Source organism: Netta rufina, assembly GCF_964035555.1.
Source record: "Netta rufina genome assembly, chromosome: 22".
NCBI classification, from domain to species: Eukaryota; Metazoa; Chordata; class Aves; order Anseriformes; family Anatidae; genus Netta; species Netta rufina.
The window spans coordinates 6,072,882-6,093,607 of record NC_140146.1 but is presented as its reverse complement, the minus strand read 5'-3'; the positions used below and the strand labels follow the sequence as shown (position 1 = coordinate 6,093,607).

Genomic DNA, 20,726 nt, shown 5'->3' with positions numbered 1-20,726 from the left:
AAAGACGCCCTACAGTAATCAGATGGTTTATTCAAATTAAACACATCCAGACTTACCAGGCAAAGTGGATCTGCTGGCAATTTACATGTAAACGTAAAGATTTCATTGGAACAGAAGCACACTTGGACGCCCGATTAGCCTGCAGTACCTGGAAGGACTGCACAGCAATACAGCTGGCATGTTTTAGCCAGACTGCTGCTTTTCATTTCTTTCTTCAGTTCCTCTGAGACTGTTTATGAGTGGGAGAGAAGATCGAAAAGTAAGGCAGAACACTAACTGGTTTTCTACTTCTCCTATTTTCCAAGTATTTTGGAAAACAATCACTACGGGGAAGAAGTCAAACCTTAAAGCCATTCCTTCCAAAAGGGAGCAGAGCCAACAGCACACAAACCAGACCAGCTGAACTTCACCACCTTCACGCTCAGAATCTGCATGCAGGAAATATCCAAATCTCTTCCAAGTGCAGGATCACACTCAATGATATTTAAGCGGCTTTATGCTTCATGACTCCGTTATTCCCTCAACCACGTTGAGCCAGACTTTTAAAAAATATTCTTTCACAAACAGCAGCAGACTTTACTTGTTCGGTAAGTCAATTATTATTCAGTAGGAAACTGAAAACAAACCCTCATTATATTCAGAAGCAAGGTATAGTTTAAAATTTGCTACATACATTTAAACTGAAAACTCTCCAAATGCTAGAGCAGCAATGACGAAGCACTGAGATTCTTTTTAAGGATGTTTTTTTTTTTTAAGGATGCTTTAATACAAATGAAATACTCGTTAATGAAAGCAGTCAGCGCACAAACTTTCAGTTCAACTTTTACGTAGAGCATCCTCAAGCATTACCAGGCTTGGTTTTGCCAGTCCTTTATGTGGCCAGTATTATGCAAGTAAATAAAACATGGCATAACCACAGTGCTCTCTCCCTGGCATTTACTACAGCCCTCGGCTGGGTTTTTGGCAATGCCAGTTAGCCTCTCCCAGGCAGTTTGACATTGCCACGGGGACTCAGTGGCAGCAGGAAAAGTTTCAGAGTGGTGAGCTGAGCCATGCTATGGGTCTAAAATAAGACCTTGTCCTGCTTTTATTGAACATTTTTGGACAGATTTGGTTCTGAACTTCCACAGACTCTGCAATCAAGTACATGTGGAAGACAGCGGGAACTGACCAACGTGTCCGACTTCCTAGGTCAGTCTCCGTAAGCTCCTTTCAACACAAGATTATCACCTGAATTTAGCCATTTCTTACACTTCTTTCAAATCATATTTTGATATCTGTCCTCTGAAGAGTTCCATTTTTTTTTCCCCATTCACTGAGAAACCTAAAATCAGCAACATCTCCAAAGCACAAAGAAAATTATTTATATGCATATCAAAAGACTCTGATACAAGCCATTTAACAACAAAAAAGTAAAAAGTCAAAGTGAATACTGGAACCGAAAGACAGCCATACTTATATTTACATTATATTAAGAGAATAAATTTAATCAAACATAATATCTATCTTGGATTTTTCAGGCAACCCCTCAAAAAGAGGGGTTATTACAGTAAAGACAGAACTAGAGAAAAAAAGTTTTTTTTTTTCTGTTTAGACAGTGGATATGACCTTTGCGTTGCTTGATGCTTTCAGATACTACCCAAAAATAGACTGATCAAAAAGCTTCTCAAATGCTGACTGCACGTTGCTCTAACAAAGACAATTCAAAAAGCGAAGCCTGTATTTCCCCCTGCCTTACCATTCAGCATCAATGAAGAATTTTTTGAAAGAAAATCTGCACAGAAACAAGTACAGTTTCAACAGTAAACTGTAGTTAAGTAGGAATCATACATCTAGGTGAACCCCATTGTTCTGTGCAGCATCTGAAGTCTACAGAGAAACCTTCCCCATTGTCTCATTGTGAAATCTTTTTTTTTTTTTTTTTTCCTTTTTTAAGGCCTAAGCAATCTCAAGTCTTCCACATTCACAGTGCAGTTACAAATCCTGTCACCAGCTTTCTTTTTAAAGTAGATGTGGACGAGTTTCTCTGTAGTATTTAAAATAAGTTCTTCCCCACAGCTCTTAAGAAACGTTCAATGATGGAAGGAGAACTTGTATTATTTTCCCAGCAACGCATAGCTGGGTTGAGATGCCTTACGAATAAAAATGAAAGATTAGCCAAATTATCACAGCTGAATTAGGAATCTCAGGAACATGACTATCATCTTTTTTCTCCTGACTCTTAAATACATGTAACAGTTACTGGAGATAGGTAAGAGAACAGCACTTATTGGATATAGCAAGTTAATTACAGTGTTAAGCGAAGTAAAATCCAGTAAGAACTGAATTCCTGAGACAAACAATGACAAAAACCAAGGAACCCACTGATACTGAACACAAACCATTAAATGTATATTGACTACACAAAGCAGTGGGACAGTAGAAGAACTAAGCATGACTGGAAAAAACAACACACACAGCAAGAACAGTCCAGGCAGCAGCAACCTGATCCAATTTACTGATTTTCGTAACTAAAACATTCTGAAATGAATATGACCATAAACAAAATACAAATGTAAAATTTGTTGAGCAAAACAAAAGTATTTCCAATCAGTCTATGTATGGATATCCTCATGGGGCCAGAACACACGTATCTGAACCGCAATCCCCTTTACAAAAGCCAACATCTTTCAGTGTTACTTGTGATTTCCATGGATCAGCAGCTATGAGGGCAACAAGAAAAGTTAAATATTTAAGATACCTCCACCAAATACAATTAGCAAAAAGCAGCTGAAACTTCAGCTGGATTAACTGTACAAAACAGGGTGAACCAACACAGTCCAGTACCTGCCTCATTATTTAATCAACTTTTTTTCTTTTTAAACATACTGAAGGCAAAGCTGTAGATCTTCTATATGGACGGAAGTTTTTTTTTTAGTCTAGTACAACACACTGTACGCATATAACACAGATAGCAGCAAGGAAATTTTCTGTCCGTTTGTGAGTGTTGGTTTTTGTTCCTTTATTTTTATTTTGAAAGCAGGAAAGTGCTTCAGAACTCTGGAAAAGCGAGCAGGGTCAGAACTCCTCATGGACGTTACGTGCATAGTCCATAAGTTTGCTGCCTGTGAAGTATTCACTGTATTTTAGGATCTCCTCCAGCTCTAAGTGGTGGTTTTGATTTTCATCTGCTACTGCTATCATTTGCTTTGCTTCATTTAGGGCATTGTATTCATTCATAGGATCCATATATTCCTAGGACAAGAAAATCAGTCATTTTCAGTAACCAAGAAAACATTTCCACACACCAGGATTATCAACCCTGGCTTCTTGTAAACTTCAACAAAAACTTCAACAATTGTGAGAACAACATAAAACACCCTAAAGCAAATGTAAGTCATAAAAAAGAGCGTTAGAACATCTTTGTTTCAGACTTACATTCACCTCCTGGCTATTTTTCCATTCACTGCTTCCTTGTCCATTCTAAGAAATACGAATTTTCTCAGTTCATGCCAGTACCCACAAACATTTTTGACATTTTGGTTGCAAAATAAACCCACCATCAAATCCAGTAATTTGTGAAGAAATATAAATTCAGAATTAAAATCAGTACAGTGTCTTTCTGTATCTCCTACATTTATTGTTTTTGGACATAACCTTTTTGGAGGATGTTCAATTGAGAACTTTCTTGTTCCGTTTTCAACCTGGGTAGTTTAAGTCTCAAAAATTAAGCATTAAATCCTTCCTTCCGCAAACAAAAGCCTGAAAAGGCTACAATCTACAAACCACACTTAAAGTTACAAAAAACACTCGGAAAGATAGAGCTCTCTGCTATTTTCTAAGCTACTGGGGCCCCAAGGTTTGTTCATTTTGCCTGTTTGACTTTTTTTTTTTTAAATGAATACACAGTTCGCCAATTACTTGTTTTGTACGTGGAAGTATGACTCATTGTCCCATTCACCACAAATTTCATTAGGTGCACTGACTTGCTTTCATGCACTACATATCCATGCAAGTGTCTGTGTGACAAAAAACCCTAACAGCATACCTATGAATAATAGCTACGCTAGGAAAACTCCCCCTTCTCCGAGAAAGAGCAGTACAACAGCCTACTCCAAGCACTGATGCACAATACTATAATCCAAAACAGTACACACATCCTGTACTGTTCATTCAAATATTTCTGAGCTTCATAATCTCTAAAGCGGTCTCAGTCTTGTATTTAAAAACCACCTATTGACTTCAAGAACTCGAACTGTTTGATGGAGACTCACCTCCAGCTCCTCCATTGTGACAATACCATCATGGTTTGCATCAATGACCTCCTCAAACTCCTTTCTTCTGTCTTTTACCCAATCATCATCAATGTCTTGAGCTTGCTGGTTCTCTACAGTACCAACAGGCAATGAAATGAACTCTGAAAGGGTAAGCTTCTTATCTCCGTCTTGATCTACAACAGAAGTACATGGAAACTGAAAAGTATTTGCTTAATGTCCATAAAAATGAGATATTCCTTCACCTCAGAGTTGTCTACTGGGCCTGAAAGATACACCAGCTGACAGGCTGGGCATTTATTTTATTGATGTTGCTGTGTTATTTTTTTCCACCCTGTATCTGCTGCAACTGAAAGTTTCTGACAGCTGTGTGCAGTCTCTCCTTATATCAGCATATCAAGTAAATTAATATTCATAAACGACCGTGCACTGGAATTGTTTTGTCTGTGCACACGACACTTAAACATCACTGGAAACTCTTCATATTTATTAAGCCAACTACTAGCAAAGTTGAAGTTCACTTTTTTCTTTTCTTTCTTTTTTTTTTTTTTTTTTTTTTGAGGTGTTCTAGCAGTTCCAAATATACATAACTATTCACTCACCAGGAAAAAAAAAAAAAAAACATTTGTTGACAGTACTCAGGAATATTTAAAAAAATATTTTTTTCTTAGAAACCTCAACTATTTCCGTTTTCCTAAGTGTATGTCAATTCTTACATGGTTGCTACACTGCAGAAGTACAAAGCAATTAGTGCCTCATTAAACATTCATATAAATATATTTTAGAGTATTTTAATATTCAACCCTTTTCTACTATTGCTAAGAGACCCTATGATGCAGCAGCACTTGAGTGTGAAGCTGGGGCAGCTGATCAGCTCTGTAAGAAGTACTCAGAATACCTTCATAACATATAATGCTGTGCTGTTCCTTAACAAACTAAATTTAGTCTTGAACAATGCACAGACAACCTCATTGATATACCAATATTTGTGCTAACAGCATGTTTTTCTTAACACATCATATTGGAATGTGTAAAACAGCAAACAAGACATGCCAAAATTTCAGATAGAGCCACGGCAGTACAATAATCTCACATTCACCCAACAAAACAGTTTGCAAGTAAACAACTCTGAAGAAAACATCTTTTAAAATGGCATACCCAGATCTCGGATGATTTCTTTGACCATGAACTTCAGCATTCCCCTACTATGCTCTGGGTGAAGAAAGGACAAGAATTCTTCTTCATTCAACAACATATCAGGAGGTGGGTTGTCAGCTTGGTACCATCGATCCTTCAGGTTATCTAAAACTTCCTGTGCTAGAAATTTAAGATTAAAACCGTTATGTTTAAGGTTGACAGTTTTAAAAATATACCTACCCCCAGTCAATTGTTTAAACAAGGATGACCTAAGAACCAGTTATTATACAGTTAAACTTCTAGGGAAAGAGGGTGCTAAAGGGAAACAAAACACAATTAGTTTGGAAAAGTTAGTGCTGCAACACTAGGAAAGATCCTTTAACCAAATCACTGAGCTGAAATTAGGAGATGAAAATATTTAGCTACACCTGGATCAAAATTTCAATGTAAGAAGTGACTAGGGACACTGTAAGAGGACTTCTGCGCTGTCCTTGCTCCTCCTTTTTTCTTTTACCCTGTCAAAGGCTCAGAATCCAAAATAATCTCCCCCCCAGAAAGCCTATATCCTTTGGCTCAGAAGCAGCATCCAGTATTTCAGCCTGAAAAATTGATTTTTTGCAACTATGAGAGACATAAGAAGGTAGCACTACAAAAGAGAACTCGGAAACGTTAAGTACACACCAAGAAATGTATTTTAGTTTCCAGTCACTTCAGGATATGAGTACTTATTACTCCTTTTAGTTATCTTGTCTGTCCCAAAAACTGATTGCATTTTGATACAGACCTAAACCATACATGTTTTAATTGTTACTATGATAAAGAAATCTTTGTGCTACAAAAAAGAAATGGAAGTCTAAGCACACGTATGAACAAACAGCAGCAGCAGAAATCACTTTACATTTCCACCTATTTCATCTTACATCATGTCAACAAGCACCTTCTAAGTGAGTTTTTTCCTAAGCTCAACCGAGAATCATAATTTGAAGATGAGTTTCCACTAAAACTATGCCACTGACTTGTTGAAAAACCACCCTACAACACACAGCATGAACAGGACATGCAACCAGTGGTCCTGAACATAACCAAACAGGAAAAAAATACCTGTACAGAGCATTCTTTTTCTGGTGTAGGCATTTTCTAAATGACAAACTGGAAGAAAAATACAAGTCTGTGGCACACCCTATCTGCAAAATACACTACCAAACATGAATATGAAGTATTTGCATTTCACAAGTTTTAAAAACGCTCTGAAAGACTACAGTCATTGCACAATGAAGTGTCTTGAATATCTCCAGCATGCTTTTGGTTGCATAAGAAAAAGCAGCAGCAATGGCTGTACCTCAATTTTTGAAATTGTAGCTGCAATTAAGATTTAAGTCTTCATTGAATGTTTTTCTTTTTTTGGTGAAGAATAAAGAAATCCTTCTGAGTCTTAATATGAACCTGAAGGTACATTTGTGAATGTTTTAATTCTTTAAAACACCAGTTAGAATAATCAAATCATGGTGTAGCCAATCCCAAATATTATAAAACAAAAGACAGCCTCCCTTTTGCTGCTTTTCTTTTTAGTCCTAAACAAAGCCCAAGTATCAGTCATCAGTTCAAAACTGGGTTATCTGCCTAAGGTAAATATAAAGTTGTGTCCCCAGTTTTGGCTTGGCTTTCAAACTGTAGCATGCTAGAGAACATTACCTGCTTCTCCCTAAAACTCAGAACGTCTTACATTCCACACGTTCAGTTATTTTCTATTATGCAGCCAATTAAACAAAAACCAAAAAGCTTTTGCACAACAGTGGCGTATGAAAATGAGTTTTGCCTGTCATCCTCAGGAAGCGGTAGATAACTCATCTGGTTTTCCCAAACAAGGCTTGTTACCTAGGTAGAGGAGTTATGCACATGCTTTCCTTATTCAGCAAATCTTTTATCTGATGAGCATTCCTGTAAACTGTAGTTAACCACACTGCCATAAAACATGCTGCACAGGTGTTTTCCCCGCCATAAAATTCAAAAGGCCCATTTGCATTGTAGTTGCTTTTTGATGAATGGAAAAATATAACATAACCCATTTTTAAATGACTAATTCCTGCAAGGAAAGACTAAGGCTTCATGTTCTACTTAACAGTAAGCCTAAGTACTTTTAGATGGGTAATGGGGGGAAGATTACTCTGTTAAGCGTTACCGTGTTCATAACAAGTCAAATTTAAATGAAAGTTTCAAAAGTAATAAGGAAGAAATGATTAATCTCACTAACCTAAAGATTCTCTCAATAGAGAACTTAGATGAAACACGAAACGATTGTTAGGCAACCTGCTATTTTCTAGCATTCTTCGCAGTGCCTGAGCACACACCTATTTAACCACAACACGGTTTGATAGTACACACGCCCCTCCTCAATCTCAGAAATCAAGTACACCCAGCTTCCTCTCATTCAGAGCAACCGGGGACGTGGTACCCCAGTTAACAAGAGAATGGGCCACAGATAACACAGGTTAACACATTTTAGCAGAGCATTAAACACAAGTCAGAGTAACAAAAAGGGAATGAAGATTTTTAGTATAAATACCTCTATCCAGAGTGTTGGAACTGCAGAATTGAGTTAAAATTGAGTATTTCTGTCTTATGACTTACACGTTCTATATTTGCATAGAGGCAGCAGAACAGCTAAAACATTCATCTCGCATTAAGAACAGTTTTAATATTCAGAATTTAGGAAAGTAAAAGAAAAACATAATTCACCAACAACTGTCTCCACTTACTTTCTTCATCTATTTTCAGCTCTTCGTTGTTTCTGATCTTCTCTGCAATCTCTTTTTCGTTAAATCCCTTACTTGCCAAGAATTTGATTTTGTATTCATCCCAGGACACATGGCCTATAAGAGAGAACCTTACCTCAGACACAACATTATAGTTAAATGGTGAACTTTTGGTCTCATCTCTTAAAATGGCATGTGCTAAAATCTTTTGGTTCAGCACTATAACCACTACACTAAGCTTTATGAACGGCAACATGACAGCTGTCACCCAATTCACTTTCATGTTTCCTTATAGCAGATAAGCCTTGTGAAAATAACCTATTTATGTCACGATCCTCACCTCATCCCTGGCAGAGCCAATTAGGATTTCCTATGAATTCAAGAGAAATAAGATCGCAGTCAGAGAACTACGGTGTTGACAAACACATTACTTCTTTGCTCTATTGTCTTCTGTACGGATCAAAACCCTTGAGAGGTGAAGGATTACATGCAGTCCAAAGCAACTAGGATTTTAGCACAGCACATCAAACAAGCAGTCTGTCAGTTTGCCAGCTAGCAGCTGAATTGGATGTCATCAGGAGATGGAGGAAACATTCTGTCTTACCATCACCATCAGGGTCCACAGCCCGGAAATGCATTTTATTCTCCTCCACAGCTTCCTGGAAATGTTCATCCGTCTTTTCCATGATCCAGCGCTGCATCTCTTTAGCACCTATCTTTTTATCATTATTTATATCCACCCTATGGAGGAATAGAAGACAAGGATGGTTTTTTGTTTGTTTGATTTGGGGGAGCATTTGTAGATTCTAAACAAATCATTCAACAATAACAAACCTAGGTGGCTTTAAAAAGTAGTATATTTATAAGCACGTCTGAGAAGTTGTAGAGTCTTTGAACTATAAACAAGCAGCAAGTTAACAAATGGTTTCATAATTAAACACAGATGACTGTATAGACTCTGGACTTAAGCATGCATGGTAGAAAGTTTCCTTGTTTTTCACACCCATCTGTCTCAAATCAGGAACATCGAGGTAACTACCTAGTTCAAAAACATTCAGCCCTACTTCACTTTGCTGTACGTTAACTCATTTTGGTATTCTATTCTTGAACACATTTTTAAAGTAGAGAAAACTACAAAGACATTGATCATTGCATACTAGCTCACTTCCTAATGGGTCAGAACTGTCAACGGCCAGCTGCAGCTGACTGTCACTACTTGGACAAATTTCTTCCCTAACATTCTCCCAAACCAGTAAGTCCCTCTCAATTTACGTTTTTCCCTTGATTTTTCAAGATCTCTGATGTTTACTGATAAGCTGCCTCTCTGTGTGTGCCTAGCTCACATTACAATTGTTGCAAACATCAAAAACAATGAAAATATAAGGTGAATATCCTCAGCGCAAGGACTTTCAAACTACTTAATACTATTACTTGTAAGCAAGGGAGGGGAGCGGAAATCAAGCTTCCTCTACGATCCCTTGATCTCTGGTAATACACTACAGGTGATAGATTTTAATTCTTAAAAGAGCACATTTAGTTGTTCCCATTATTTTTACAGTGACTAGGCTATGTTTTGTCAAAATATATGCCTGCACACAGTGCTTTTGAGCTACGCTTACATACTTGTTGGGAAACACTTTTATACTTTGTCTCACTGGCTAAATTGTCAGCAGATGTCCAATCTCCACTGCTCTCATTCACGTACTACCAATACTGCTTTATCAAGACAGACAGACTGCCAAACAAGCATTTCCATTAATGCTTATTTCATATAAAGAATATAAAAGTCACAATTGAAAAAATACAAACAACAAAAAATAGTAATAACCTGCCACCCTAAGAGTTTTTTAACATATATTTACTAAAGATATAACAAGATTTAAAAATGAAAAGACAGCAGTAACACGTAATAGGCAAGATTATATTTAAAAACACACCACAAGCATTCTTTTTCAATTTAAAAAAAACAACTGACTTTATCTGTTTGAATCAGTCTTAGCACTACTGAAGTGTTGTCGTTGAAAGTCAAGTTATTAAATGTGATTTGCATTTAAATGTCAGCTAAATGTTAAAAGCTGAAGACAAATAACAACCCTAGCGTTTGATCGTCTAAAATACAGAACTATAAGTGCAGTGCTGGTGTTTTTAAAAAACTGTAACCACATCTTTCTACATATATATGCATGCACTGACTCAGCGTTAACAACTTTTCAGTAAACAACAGCAAGACCAGTAAAACAGTCACATTCCACTCCTGCCACCTTGCACTTAGCAGGTAAATAGATGGGGGTTTTGAAATGCAGTAGGTACTACCAAAAAGGAGAAAACAAAGCCTTTTTCCTCCCGTCAACTTTTTACATTCTAATTTCTTTAGATGTAAGCTATCAAACTGACTACTTCCAAACTGTACTTTCCATTTAAATCGCGTTGTAACTAAGGAGGTAACAAACATCCCATTCATTGCTCCTCTAGGTCATGAATGTACACCTGTGTTCTGCTACCATAGTTCACAAGAAGTCTCCAGTGACTCAGATTTTCAAGAACAAACAGCCATCCCTTACGGCGAGGTAAAATCTATTCAGTGCCCACAAACAGCACTGCTGCTTTTGAGAGGAGCATTTACAGTCGTGTGAAATATGAGGTACGGTCCTGTAGCAAGCTTACATCTAAGGGAATAAAAAAAAGACTGTCCATGTTTCCTCAGGTAACCATCTCACTCAGAACAGGCTACTGAAAACATTTCCACTTATAATGAAGAGCTTAGATAATTGTGTTGCCAAACAACCAAATGCCACTAATTCATGGAGAACCAATTCAATATCAAGCTGATGGGAACCACTTCTCTGAAGCAGACATGCCTGCGCACTCCAAAGATATTAGTAAATATTAGTATGTTCTTATGGAGTCCTTAAAAAATTGCCAAAGAACAAGAACTGGCAAGAAATGATTTACGCTAAAACAATCTGAATCCAAGCAAGATTATCAGCACAGATAACTTTGCTCAAATCTTCCTCAGTAATCTGTGTCGAGAAGTTTTGTGACAACTTCAACACATCATGATACTGCAGCTCCAAAAATAATATTGATTGTACTTTTTCTAGCATTATCCAGTTCTCAGCTAGAGCGTGCCATCTCTAATTGGTAGAGACTTAGGTCTGTAGCGTACTATTTCCTGACTTGACAGAAAAAGTTCCTATACAGCAGGGACTACTGTTAGCACAACTCTCAATTCAGCAATGAAGACTACAGAAGGAAACTTACCTTGTTCATCTGTCTCTTCCCAAAGAAAGTAACAGATAAACTGCATCCCAAATAGTTTATGCAGTGTGATAACTACCATTAATCTTAATATATTTCAGTAATATGTGTATCAGAAATAACAGATTCTAATAATTCTAAATTAAAGGTTAACATATCTGTGACTATTCAAACTATTTTTTATTATTATCTATTCACAGGCTAAATGGTGACTTGTTTCTTACCCTAACGTGTTGTGAGTATTCCACTTGATAGGATAATTGTAAAACTTTCCTTAACAAAAGTCCTGTGATAATGGCTGTATTGAAGACAGATGTTAAGCCTGGAAGAACAGCTTTTAAACATTTCAACCCTGTTTCTCAACCACAAGCCACTAAGAATCAGACTTCTGTGGCCATCTTTCAAAAGGTCTGAAAGTGTTACCAATAAACAGCTGGCCACTCGGATTTTTCAGATTCATGTTTTCAGGTACCTGAATGACAACACTGCAATGTTGCTTGATGTACTGTGTGCGCGCCTGTAAGGTGGCAGTGTTCTTACCTAAAGGACTACAGATAAAAGATTTCCTTGATCACTGAGTACTTACAACTTCAGAGTTGGTTTCTGATTCATTCAAGAAAAGCAGATACAGAAAATAATTTTTAAAACCAGAATTCAAAGCAAGGCATTACTTAAATCATAGGAGATACACAGAAGTTATCGGATGAGTTTTTGATTGTATGCATTAGGAAAATACAAATCAAGGTATTCACATTACTCTCTCTTAACTGAACAACATAAATCCAAGATCTATCCTGGAGATTCCAGAACAAGAAAGCTTAAAACATCCCTTTCTCCCCTTTTATATTCTACCTGCTTATTGTCCAACATCGGCCGGCGTTAGCACCATCTTTCCATCACAGATGGGAGGCAGACCAGTAGAAATGAGAGCTCTGTTAAGCTGTGAGATGAACCTGAAACTAAGAAAGGGGGCATGGGGAAGAGGGATATGGTTTTGGCAAGATCTGTTCTGTATGTGCGCTATGAACACAAGCAAAATGTCACAGCTGTGAATTTCAAGAGAGCTATACTTAGAGGCATTGTGGGTTTCAGAAGGAGTTTTGCTTTAGCAAAAGGATAAATCCATTAATTTTAAACAAGGAAAATTAAATTAGAAAATATCTGTGCATGGTATAGTTGACTGAAGGTGTAGCTAAGGCTCTGATCCGACAAATTCACAGTAAGGCACTTGGCTAACACAAAGATTTTTGTTCTTAAACCACAACTAGGGCTGCCTGTAAGTCACTGAAGACATCAGCAAAATGCAAATCCTAGAAGGGTACTCAACTCTCAAACTCACAAAGAGAACTCAATCACCACAAACATCCTGACAGAAAGCCACATACGTCACATTACTGAACAAAACTGATGAATCTATCAGTCTGAATTGAAGTACTTAGTACAGAAGAGACGTGACTCAATTTACCAGACAACTTTCCCTTAAACCTCACCAAGACTGAGTTCTAGTACCAGTGCCGTCGATTTAGTGAAATCAACATCACCATAACTACAGTCAATTGCTTTCAACATCCTTCCTCCTCCTTCCCTCCCATCAACACCCACCTACACATGCCAAACTACAGCACAGAAGAGAATCATCTATAGATGCACAGCTAATTTAACCCCCTCCTTTTAAAAATCCCAGTTCGGATACGGATGAAAGAGAAGCATGTCACTTCACACCTTCTCACGGATTTGCTTTGCCCGAAGGTACCTGATCACTTACCCTTGGCTAAGGCTAGAAAGATGCACCCAAGATTTCTGCACCATGCCCCAGTTTCACGGGATGAAGTGGAAATACGGACTTTCAGCAGACAAGCAAGGCCAGTAAAGGGCAACGAAAGAAACCGAAATACAGAATTCTGAAACGCCACTTGCTCTTTCAGTCACACGTAAGAGCTAGAAAAACATCATTCAGGAAGCTTTTCCTCCACGTTTCACCTTTATTTTCACTAACTCCTTAGACAAGGGGTTATGCTTTGAACTGAGTACTTTATAGCATCCTGACACGCCACAGAACCTCAGCTTTCATTAACAAAAAACGGTGCAGGCTTTTTTTATGCCTTGAAAGAAAATACTTCCGCAGTATCTGGACACCTGTGAGATACTAGCTTTTCTCAGAAGCTCGTAGTATTTCTCTCTTCACTCAGCCTTTAAGAGAATGTCCAGGAAACAAGCAAGCTCCTCGGAATGCATTTAGGCTTTTCTAATGGGATCATCTAATAGAATGCAATTTTAAATATCTGACTGAAGTTGATCTCTAATCCGATTGCTTTAAGCTGCCTAAATCAACCTCTTTCATAACAAACAGGCAGCAACGAACAGTTTGTGATTGTGCATGAGATAGATTAACCACCAAATCAATGTTTCCACCGAACATGTATACAGCAATAAAGAAAATGTAATCTTCTCACCACAATCTTCATATTTACATTTAGATGGATTAACTTGCAACAAACTGCTTTGGTAGACAATTAAGGCCAGTACAGAGTGACTACAGGAACTGAAACAGAATTGTAAAGTGCCACTTGTTCCTTCAGTCCCACGGAAGAGCTACTTGTGCATCCTACCAGTGAAGTCAGTGGTCTGAATATCGACGCAGTAAGTAATAGTACTCTAAATGTAGAAGGAATTCTGGTTGTCCTGTTGGCTTTAGTTGTCTTTAATCAAGAGAACACCAAAAAAAATTTAAAAAAAATCTGTGTTATTATTGGTACCTTTTCCCCTGCTAATGAAAAGTCAGCAAAAAAAAAAAAAAAAGCTTTGCTAAGCCTTCTCACTTCATCTCACGTAAACGCAAGTCCCCACACCACCAGTAACAGCACCAGTGCAATCGAAGCTGTTCTCATCAAATTAATCCTCAATGGCAAAAATGCAAATAAAGCCAACTCCGCCATCTAGTGTCTACCAGTACACCTTGGTTTTGGTTTCTGTTACGTTTACTGACGTCCAATTAATTACCTACTGAAATTGCATTAGCTGACACAAACCTTTCCTAACACAAGAGCTTTATGAAAGGAAAGGTTTTAATGCCTAAAATATTTTTACACCAAATAAACAGCTATATGGAGTTATCAAAAATGCTACAAAAAATTGAACCTTTCATTCTCATGTCAACTTCTGAGTTAACCCCGTGTATTTCCAGACACTCAAATTTTAAATACTTAGCACCCAGCAAAATGTTTTATGAACAGAAAGCAATTGTTAGTTTGTTTATTGCCATCTTACACCTTTGTCTCTCTGTCTCTTTTCCCCTTTTGGCTTCCCCACTGCATCTTTTTCAGTGTTTTCTCCTCTGCAGTAATTTGCAGAAGCCACAAGAGAAATAAAAACAAAATCCAAAGGGAATATAAGCCCAAATGAGAAAAAAGAAACTTCGAATGGCAACTGACCCCAAACTTACAGCAAAGCAATAAAGCTTCGTGATGGAACAAAATCCTACTTCTCCAGTTAATTGCGTAGGCATCCTACCAGTCAGGAAACCCTAATCTACTAATTCTAAACTACAAACATGATTTCACTCTTCACAGGTTCACTGAGGTGGGAACCTAGGTGTGGTGGTTTGTGGTTTCACCCTGCTGGGCAGTTGAACTTCACCAGAACTGCTCTCTCACTCCCCCTCTTCTCAAAAGAAGTGGGGAGGAGAAGAAAATATGCTGGAAAAAAAAAAAAGGCTCAGAGGTTGAGATAAGGACACATGGGGTCCCTCCCACGGGATGCCATCCTTCCCAAACTGCTCCTGCGGGGGCTCTCCATGGGCCACAGCCTCCTCCATGCCACATCCACCTCCTCCACAGACTGCAGCGTGGAGATCTGCTCCATGGGGGACCCATGGGTGCAGGGGGACAGCCTGCTCCACCAGGGGCCTCTCCACAGGCCGCAGGGGAACTGCTGCTGCGTGCCTGAAGCACCTCCTGCCTCCTGCTGCACTCACCTTGGGGTAAATCTGCTCTCCCAGAGGCACAACAGTTGCTCATGGCTCATCTCTGGCCAGCAGCAGGTCCCTTTTGCAGCCAGCTCCTCTCTGACACGGAGCAGAGCCCAGCAGCTGCCCGCAGAGACCACCCCTGCAGCCCCCCACTACCAAAAACCTTGCCACATAAACCCAATACACTAGAAAAAAAAGTAATGTTACTTTTTCTGACAATCCTGAATACTGACTGCAACTCTCAACATGTTCTTGCTTCTAAAAATACTTGAGACAGCCACGTTACAATCTTAATAAGGCAAGCACACTGCCCACAGAACGATGCTTCCCCCATTACCATTTTTTTTTTTTTTTAGTATGAAATCAAAAATTTACTAATTTTACTCCAAAGATCAGAAAAAGGCTGCACTTTTCTTGGCAGCATGCACAACTTACTTTGAAAAGATGGCCATGAGCTTCTTCCTGTTTTTTCTGGGTTCTGAATCTTCCTCAAACTCTTCCATCTCTTTTCCCAGAAAAACTTCCTGATGAAATTCTTTGTTAAGATGTCCGTCCATCTCCATTTTGACCCCGTTCAAGTGATCGGGGGGCAAGATCTCATTCTCATCTTTACTGTCAGCTGCCTTTTCTTTGAGGGCTGAGTTGTTTGCAGGCCTTGCATAAACATCCATTAGAAGAAACACAAACAGAAGGGACAAATACAGAGATCCCAAACTGCAGAGGAAGGCCTGTCTTGACATCATTTTTTCCTTTTTTACTCCAGATACTGGCCAATTAAATTGTTGTGAATGGATTAAATGACCTACAAACAGAAAGGGAAGAGCATAAACAAATGCAGAACTGTAAAGTGTTACATCATTAATAAAGTCTCCTAAAATTCTGATGAAGCTACGTAAACACGGGTATTCACAGAGAAAGAATAAAGATTCACATTAAAATGTATACAACAAGAAATTGATCTTGTCATTTTTTTTTTTTTTTTTACTTTGCACAGCTTTAACCTCTATTAGAAGACTTTAGAAGGTAACATCCTGTAAGCAGCCTAGCTCTGCTCTGAAAACCATTTTTAGGCGTTGGCACAGGTGGTGACCGGAGGCCTAAAACCCAAGCACTTAGCAAGGGGCCAGCTCAGAGCACGAACCACCCACCTGTCTGTGTGGGGAGCCGCAGCCCGACTGTGGCAACACCCCTACCCCTGTCAAGCGGCAGAAACAGGCACAGCAGCACAGCAAACCTTTAGAAAGGCTGAACGACATCAAGCCGTTTGGGGGGAGAAATGACCGAGGGGTGACAACTCCACTGCATGAAGACTGGATGATTTTAGAGGTCCTTTCTAACCCTTCTATGATTCTAAGGGTAGCTGGGAACAGGGAGCAGCTGGAAAAACACCACGGGGGGCAGGAAAAGCACCACCGGGGGCACCTTTTCACGACCTGCTTGCTGCTGGGGGGCGAACCTCCCCCACCTCCAAGCTCCCAGGCCTCAGGGGAAGGCAGAAGAACCCCGGCCCGGCGTTGGGGAGCACAAAACCCCCACAGAGCTGCGGGACAGGAGGGCGCCGAGCACCCCCCCCACCTCACGAGGCCCCCTCACGACTGGGCCGGGGCTGTAGGGAGACCCCCGGCGGCCTCACCACCCTCATCCCGCGGAGCCCAGCCCGCAGCCCCGGTACCTGTGCGGGCTGCGGTTGCTCCTCATTCCCGACCTGGCTCCCTCCGGCCCTGGCCCGGCTCCTCGGGGCCCTCCCCGGCTCCCTGCGGCCCCCCCCGGGCCCGCTCCCACCCCGCGGCCCCTGGCGGAGAGAGGCGAGCGGGCCGGACGAGCGCCGCGGCGGAAGTGCGTCATGCGCACGGCGTGCGTAGCGAAGGCGGAGCGGCCATCTTGGAGTAGGGCAGGAAGAAACCCTCACCCCCCCGCCGCCATTTCCCCTCAGGGCCAAGCCCCCCCTACTGCTGAACATTAACGTGGGGCAGCGAGCGTAGCTCCTCATTCACTTCTATTTCCCTTAATTAATAATTAGTAATTAATAATAGATTTTCCCCTCCGAGCGTGAACGATTTTTTTTTTAAACACTAATTCCTTGCCAGCTGCTTTATCCTGGCCACGGCAACACCCCCAGCTTTGTTCTCGTCGTTCACCTTTTGTTCAGGAAGCGTTAAAACAATGCCTTTTGTACCGATTTCCCGGCGCCGCCTGCCCCGGCCCTGAACACCTCAGCGCCTCCTGCCTCTCCGTGCCCGCACCCAAAATGGCGGCGCCCCGGCCTCGCCTGCCCTGCTGCAAGATGGCGGCCTCAAGATGGCGTCCGCGGGAAGATGGCGGTCGTAAGATGGCGGCCGCCGGGCGCCGTGAGGCGGCGTAGGCGCGGCTCCGCCTCCCGCCCCGGCCTCCACACGGCAGGCGGCGAGCGGAGCGGAGCGGAGGGTGCTGCCCACACCGGGGGCTCAGCAGGTAGGCAGGGCCGGGGCAGCTCCTCCCCGGAGGAGAGAAGGGGAAGAAGCCAAAAAAAAAAATAATAATAAAGAGGCAGGAAGGAGCCATGAAGCCACCTCCGAGGGCAGGCGAGGCGCGCTGAGGGCTCCCGGAGGAAAGCTGTCCTCTCCCGGACAAGAGACGGGGACGGAGGAGGGCTTCGGCCGGGGTCTGCTCACCCCAGCGCCATGAAGCTGCTGCGCCTGCTGTGCCGCCACAAAACAGCCCTGGGCCTGGGCGGCCTCTCGCTGTTCGCTGTGGTCCTGCTCTACCTGGCCAAGTGCACCTCTGAGGGGCTACGGCCGCTGCCAGCCCCCCGGGGGCTCCCCCACAACCAGCCTCCACCGCCTCGGGGTGTGAGGGGGGCACAGCCGCCCGCAGCCCCGCCGCCACCACCGCCATCCCCTCAGGAGACGGCGTTTTTGGCTGTGCTTATCACCAGCGGGCCCAAGTACACCGAGCGCCGCAGCATCATCCGCAGCACATGGCTGTCAGCAGCTGGCCGCCCTCCTCACGACGACGTCTGGAGCCGCTTCGTCATCGGCACCGGCGGGCTCGGGGCCGAGGAGCTTCGTAGCCTGGAGCTGGAGCAAAACCGTCACAAGGACCTCCTGCTTCTGCCGGAGCTGCGGGATTCCTATGAGAACCTGACTGCTAAAGTCCTGGCCATGTACGTCTGGCTGGATCTGCACCTTGACTTCCAGTTTGCCCTGAAGGCCGATGATGATACCTTTGTACGCTTGGATGTACTTGTGGAAGAGCTGAGAGCCAAGGAGCCGCGCCGCCTCTACTGGGGCTTCTTTTCTGGCCGGGGTCGGGTGAAATCTGGTGGCAAGTGGAAAGAGAGTGCCTGGGTGCTCTGTGACTACTATCTACCGTATGCCCTGGGTGGTGGTTATGTGCTTTCTGCAGACCTGGTGCACTATTTGCGTCTCAGTAGAGACTACCTGAACATGTGGCAGAGCGAAGACGTCTCCCTGGGGGTTTGGCTGGCTCCCATTGATGTGAAGAGAGTGCATGACCCTCGTTTTGACACTGAGTATAAGTCACGGGGTTGCAACAATAAGTACATAGTAACGCATAAGCAAAGCATTGAGGACATGCTGGAAAAGCACCAAACCCTGGCTAAAGAAGGGAAGCTCTGTAAGGAGGAGGTTAAGCTCAGGCTTTCCTACATGTATGACTGGGGAGTGCCACCTTCACAGTGTTGCCAAAGGAAGGATGGCATCCCATGAAAGTCTGAGGAAATAAAAAGCAGATTGTTAATGGACTCTGAGCTTGGTTACCATTACGTGGGGAGAACCGGAGAACCCCAGTAACTAGGGCTTAAAAATTATTGAAAAGATTTTGCACGATTCATTATGTCACTATCAATGAAACCCTGAAATTCCGAGAGCTACTGATGTGGCATGATGTAAAAACGTTTGTAAAACAGAAATGGCAAAAACCTGGAAAGGCTTGTATTACAGGATTGAAGGCAAATAATAGATTGCAAAATATGGATAATACAGAAAATTGGGGGTAACTAAGTTGGATCAAAAGCTGCTGGAAGATTTTTACATTCGAACGTATATTTGCTAAAGATCATGACAGGCCTGCACATTATCTGTAAGATTGTGAAACTAACATCTGCTATTTATTTCTTGGCAAGAAACAAGTGTCAGTTTGGCAAGGTTTGAAGATTCTAATGGGGCCGCAAATCAGTTGCTGTTGCCAGTGGGAACAGGTGGCTGGTTATTGACAAGCATTGAAGTAAAGAGAACAATTTTGCATCAGATATTCACAGTAGGGGAGGGAGAAAGTCAGGTCTTTGGAGAGTGCTCTGATTTACAAGAATGGAATTGTTAGACTGTAACTTGTCTCTAAGCTTTCTGTTGCTTTAAGGACATCGTGTACATAAATTATCTGGCAGCTACAGAGTAAGTCTGTATTTAAAAAGGTGGATGAGTTATGTTTTTTGGCAGATAAGAGCAAATCATTTTTGGCCAAATAGTTACACTACAAAGCTAGCCTTCAGTTGTTAGGCATAGGTGTTGTTCTTAGCTTTTTGTCCAGACACATTGTGTGTGAAGAAACATTCCTCCCAACAGTAAATAATCCTATAGACTACTACACAGTCAGATGTCATAGGCTTCAGATTTACATTTTGATTACTTCTGTAAAATGTAAATTAGCAGGATTCGATTGGTGGAGAGTATTTAAAATTCAAGCAAGATTGCCCCAAAATGTCTAGCACAGATAAGAAAGTAAACTCAATATGTGGTCAAGAGAGAAGTAGGTCACCCTGATTATCATTTAAAGGAAGGGTGATTTTAACCCCCCACCACTCCCCCCAAATTTAAGACAACTCTTGTGTTTGAAGACAACCTTTTCTCCTGTTTTAAGAGCTGCATGGCACTCTAAGGAGAGTGATTTCCCAGCAGTAACATTCTCTCCTTTTCCCCAGTAGTACCTCATAGTAGAGCAAAGAATATTACAGAAGGTCTAAGTAATTGCTCAAATGATATGTCAGTAAATGGGATTATTCCCTTCAGTTCTGTCTACACTTCAAATAATTCTAGTGCTGACAGAATTGTCATCATCAGGTACGGTATTGAACAGTAAATGCAGACAGGATGTTTTTGGCTGTAGAACAGATCACTCATACAATTTCATTATCTTATTTACCCTCAAACTTTTAGGTGAGCCTGTAATTCAAACACTTGCATGGCAGATACTCTAATACACAGATTTTTTTTCCAGTATTAGTATAGAGCTACTAAGTGCCAATACCCTTTGTCAGCTACAAATCTTTCCCAGTACAACCAGAGATTTTACTTTTATGCCTGGACGTATGTTCTTAATGATCAGTTTTACTGTTGCACACTGCACTTTCATACAACTTCT

At 41.3% G+C, this 20,726-nt stretch overlaps 2 protein-coding genes across 3 annotated transcripts; one reads left to right on the top strand and one right to left on the bottom strand.

Annotated features, from left to right (window-relative positions):
• Nucleotides 1–1,341: 1,341 nt before the first annotated feature.
• SDF4 (stromal cell derived factor 4) lies at nt 1,342–17,631 on the bottom strand. 2 transcript variants are annotated; one of them, XM_084300395.1, is made up of 7 exons: nt 17,507–17,631; nt 15,804–16,170; nt 8,748–8,884; nt 8,147–8,260; nt 5,412–5,570; nt 4,254–4,429; nt 1,342–3,234 (listed from the first exon to the last, which is right to left on the bottom strand). In XM_084300395.1, the coding sequence occupies exons 2-7, from the start codon at nt 16,109–16,111 to the stop codon at nt 3,058–3,060; spliced, it is 1,071 nt and encodes a 356-aa protein (XP_084156521.1). In that variant the 5' UTR covers nt 16,112–16,170; nt 17,507–17,631; the 3' UTR covers nt 1,342–3,057. The 2 variants fall into 2 exon arrangements, with proteins under 2 accessions (XP_084156521.1, XP_084156520.1); XM_084300394.1 differs by lacking the exon at nt 17,507–17,631 and adding an exon at nt 17,041–17,175.
• Nucleotides 17,632–17,811: 180 nt separating this feature from the next.
• Nucleotides 17,812–19,142, top strand: B3GALT6 (beta-1,3-galactosyltransferase 6). Its single transcript, XM_084300073.1, has one exon. It carries the CDS (start codon nt 18,029–18,031, stop codon nt 19,073–19,075), a length of 1,047 nt encoding a protein of 348 aa, XP_084156199.1. The 5' UTR covers nt 17,812–18,028; the 3' UTR covers nt 19,076–19,142.
• Nucleotides 19,143–20,726: the final 1,584 nt, after the last annotated feature.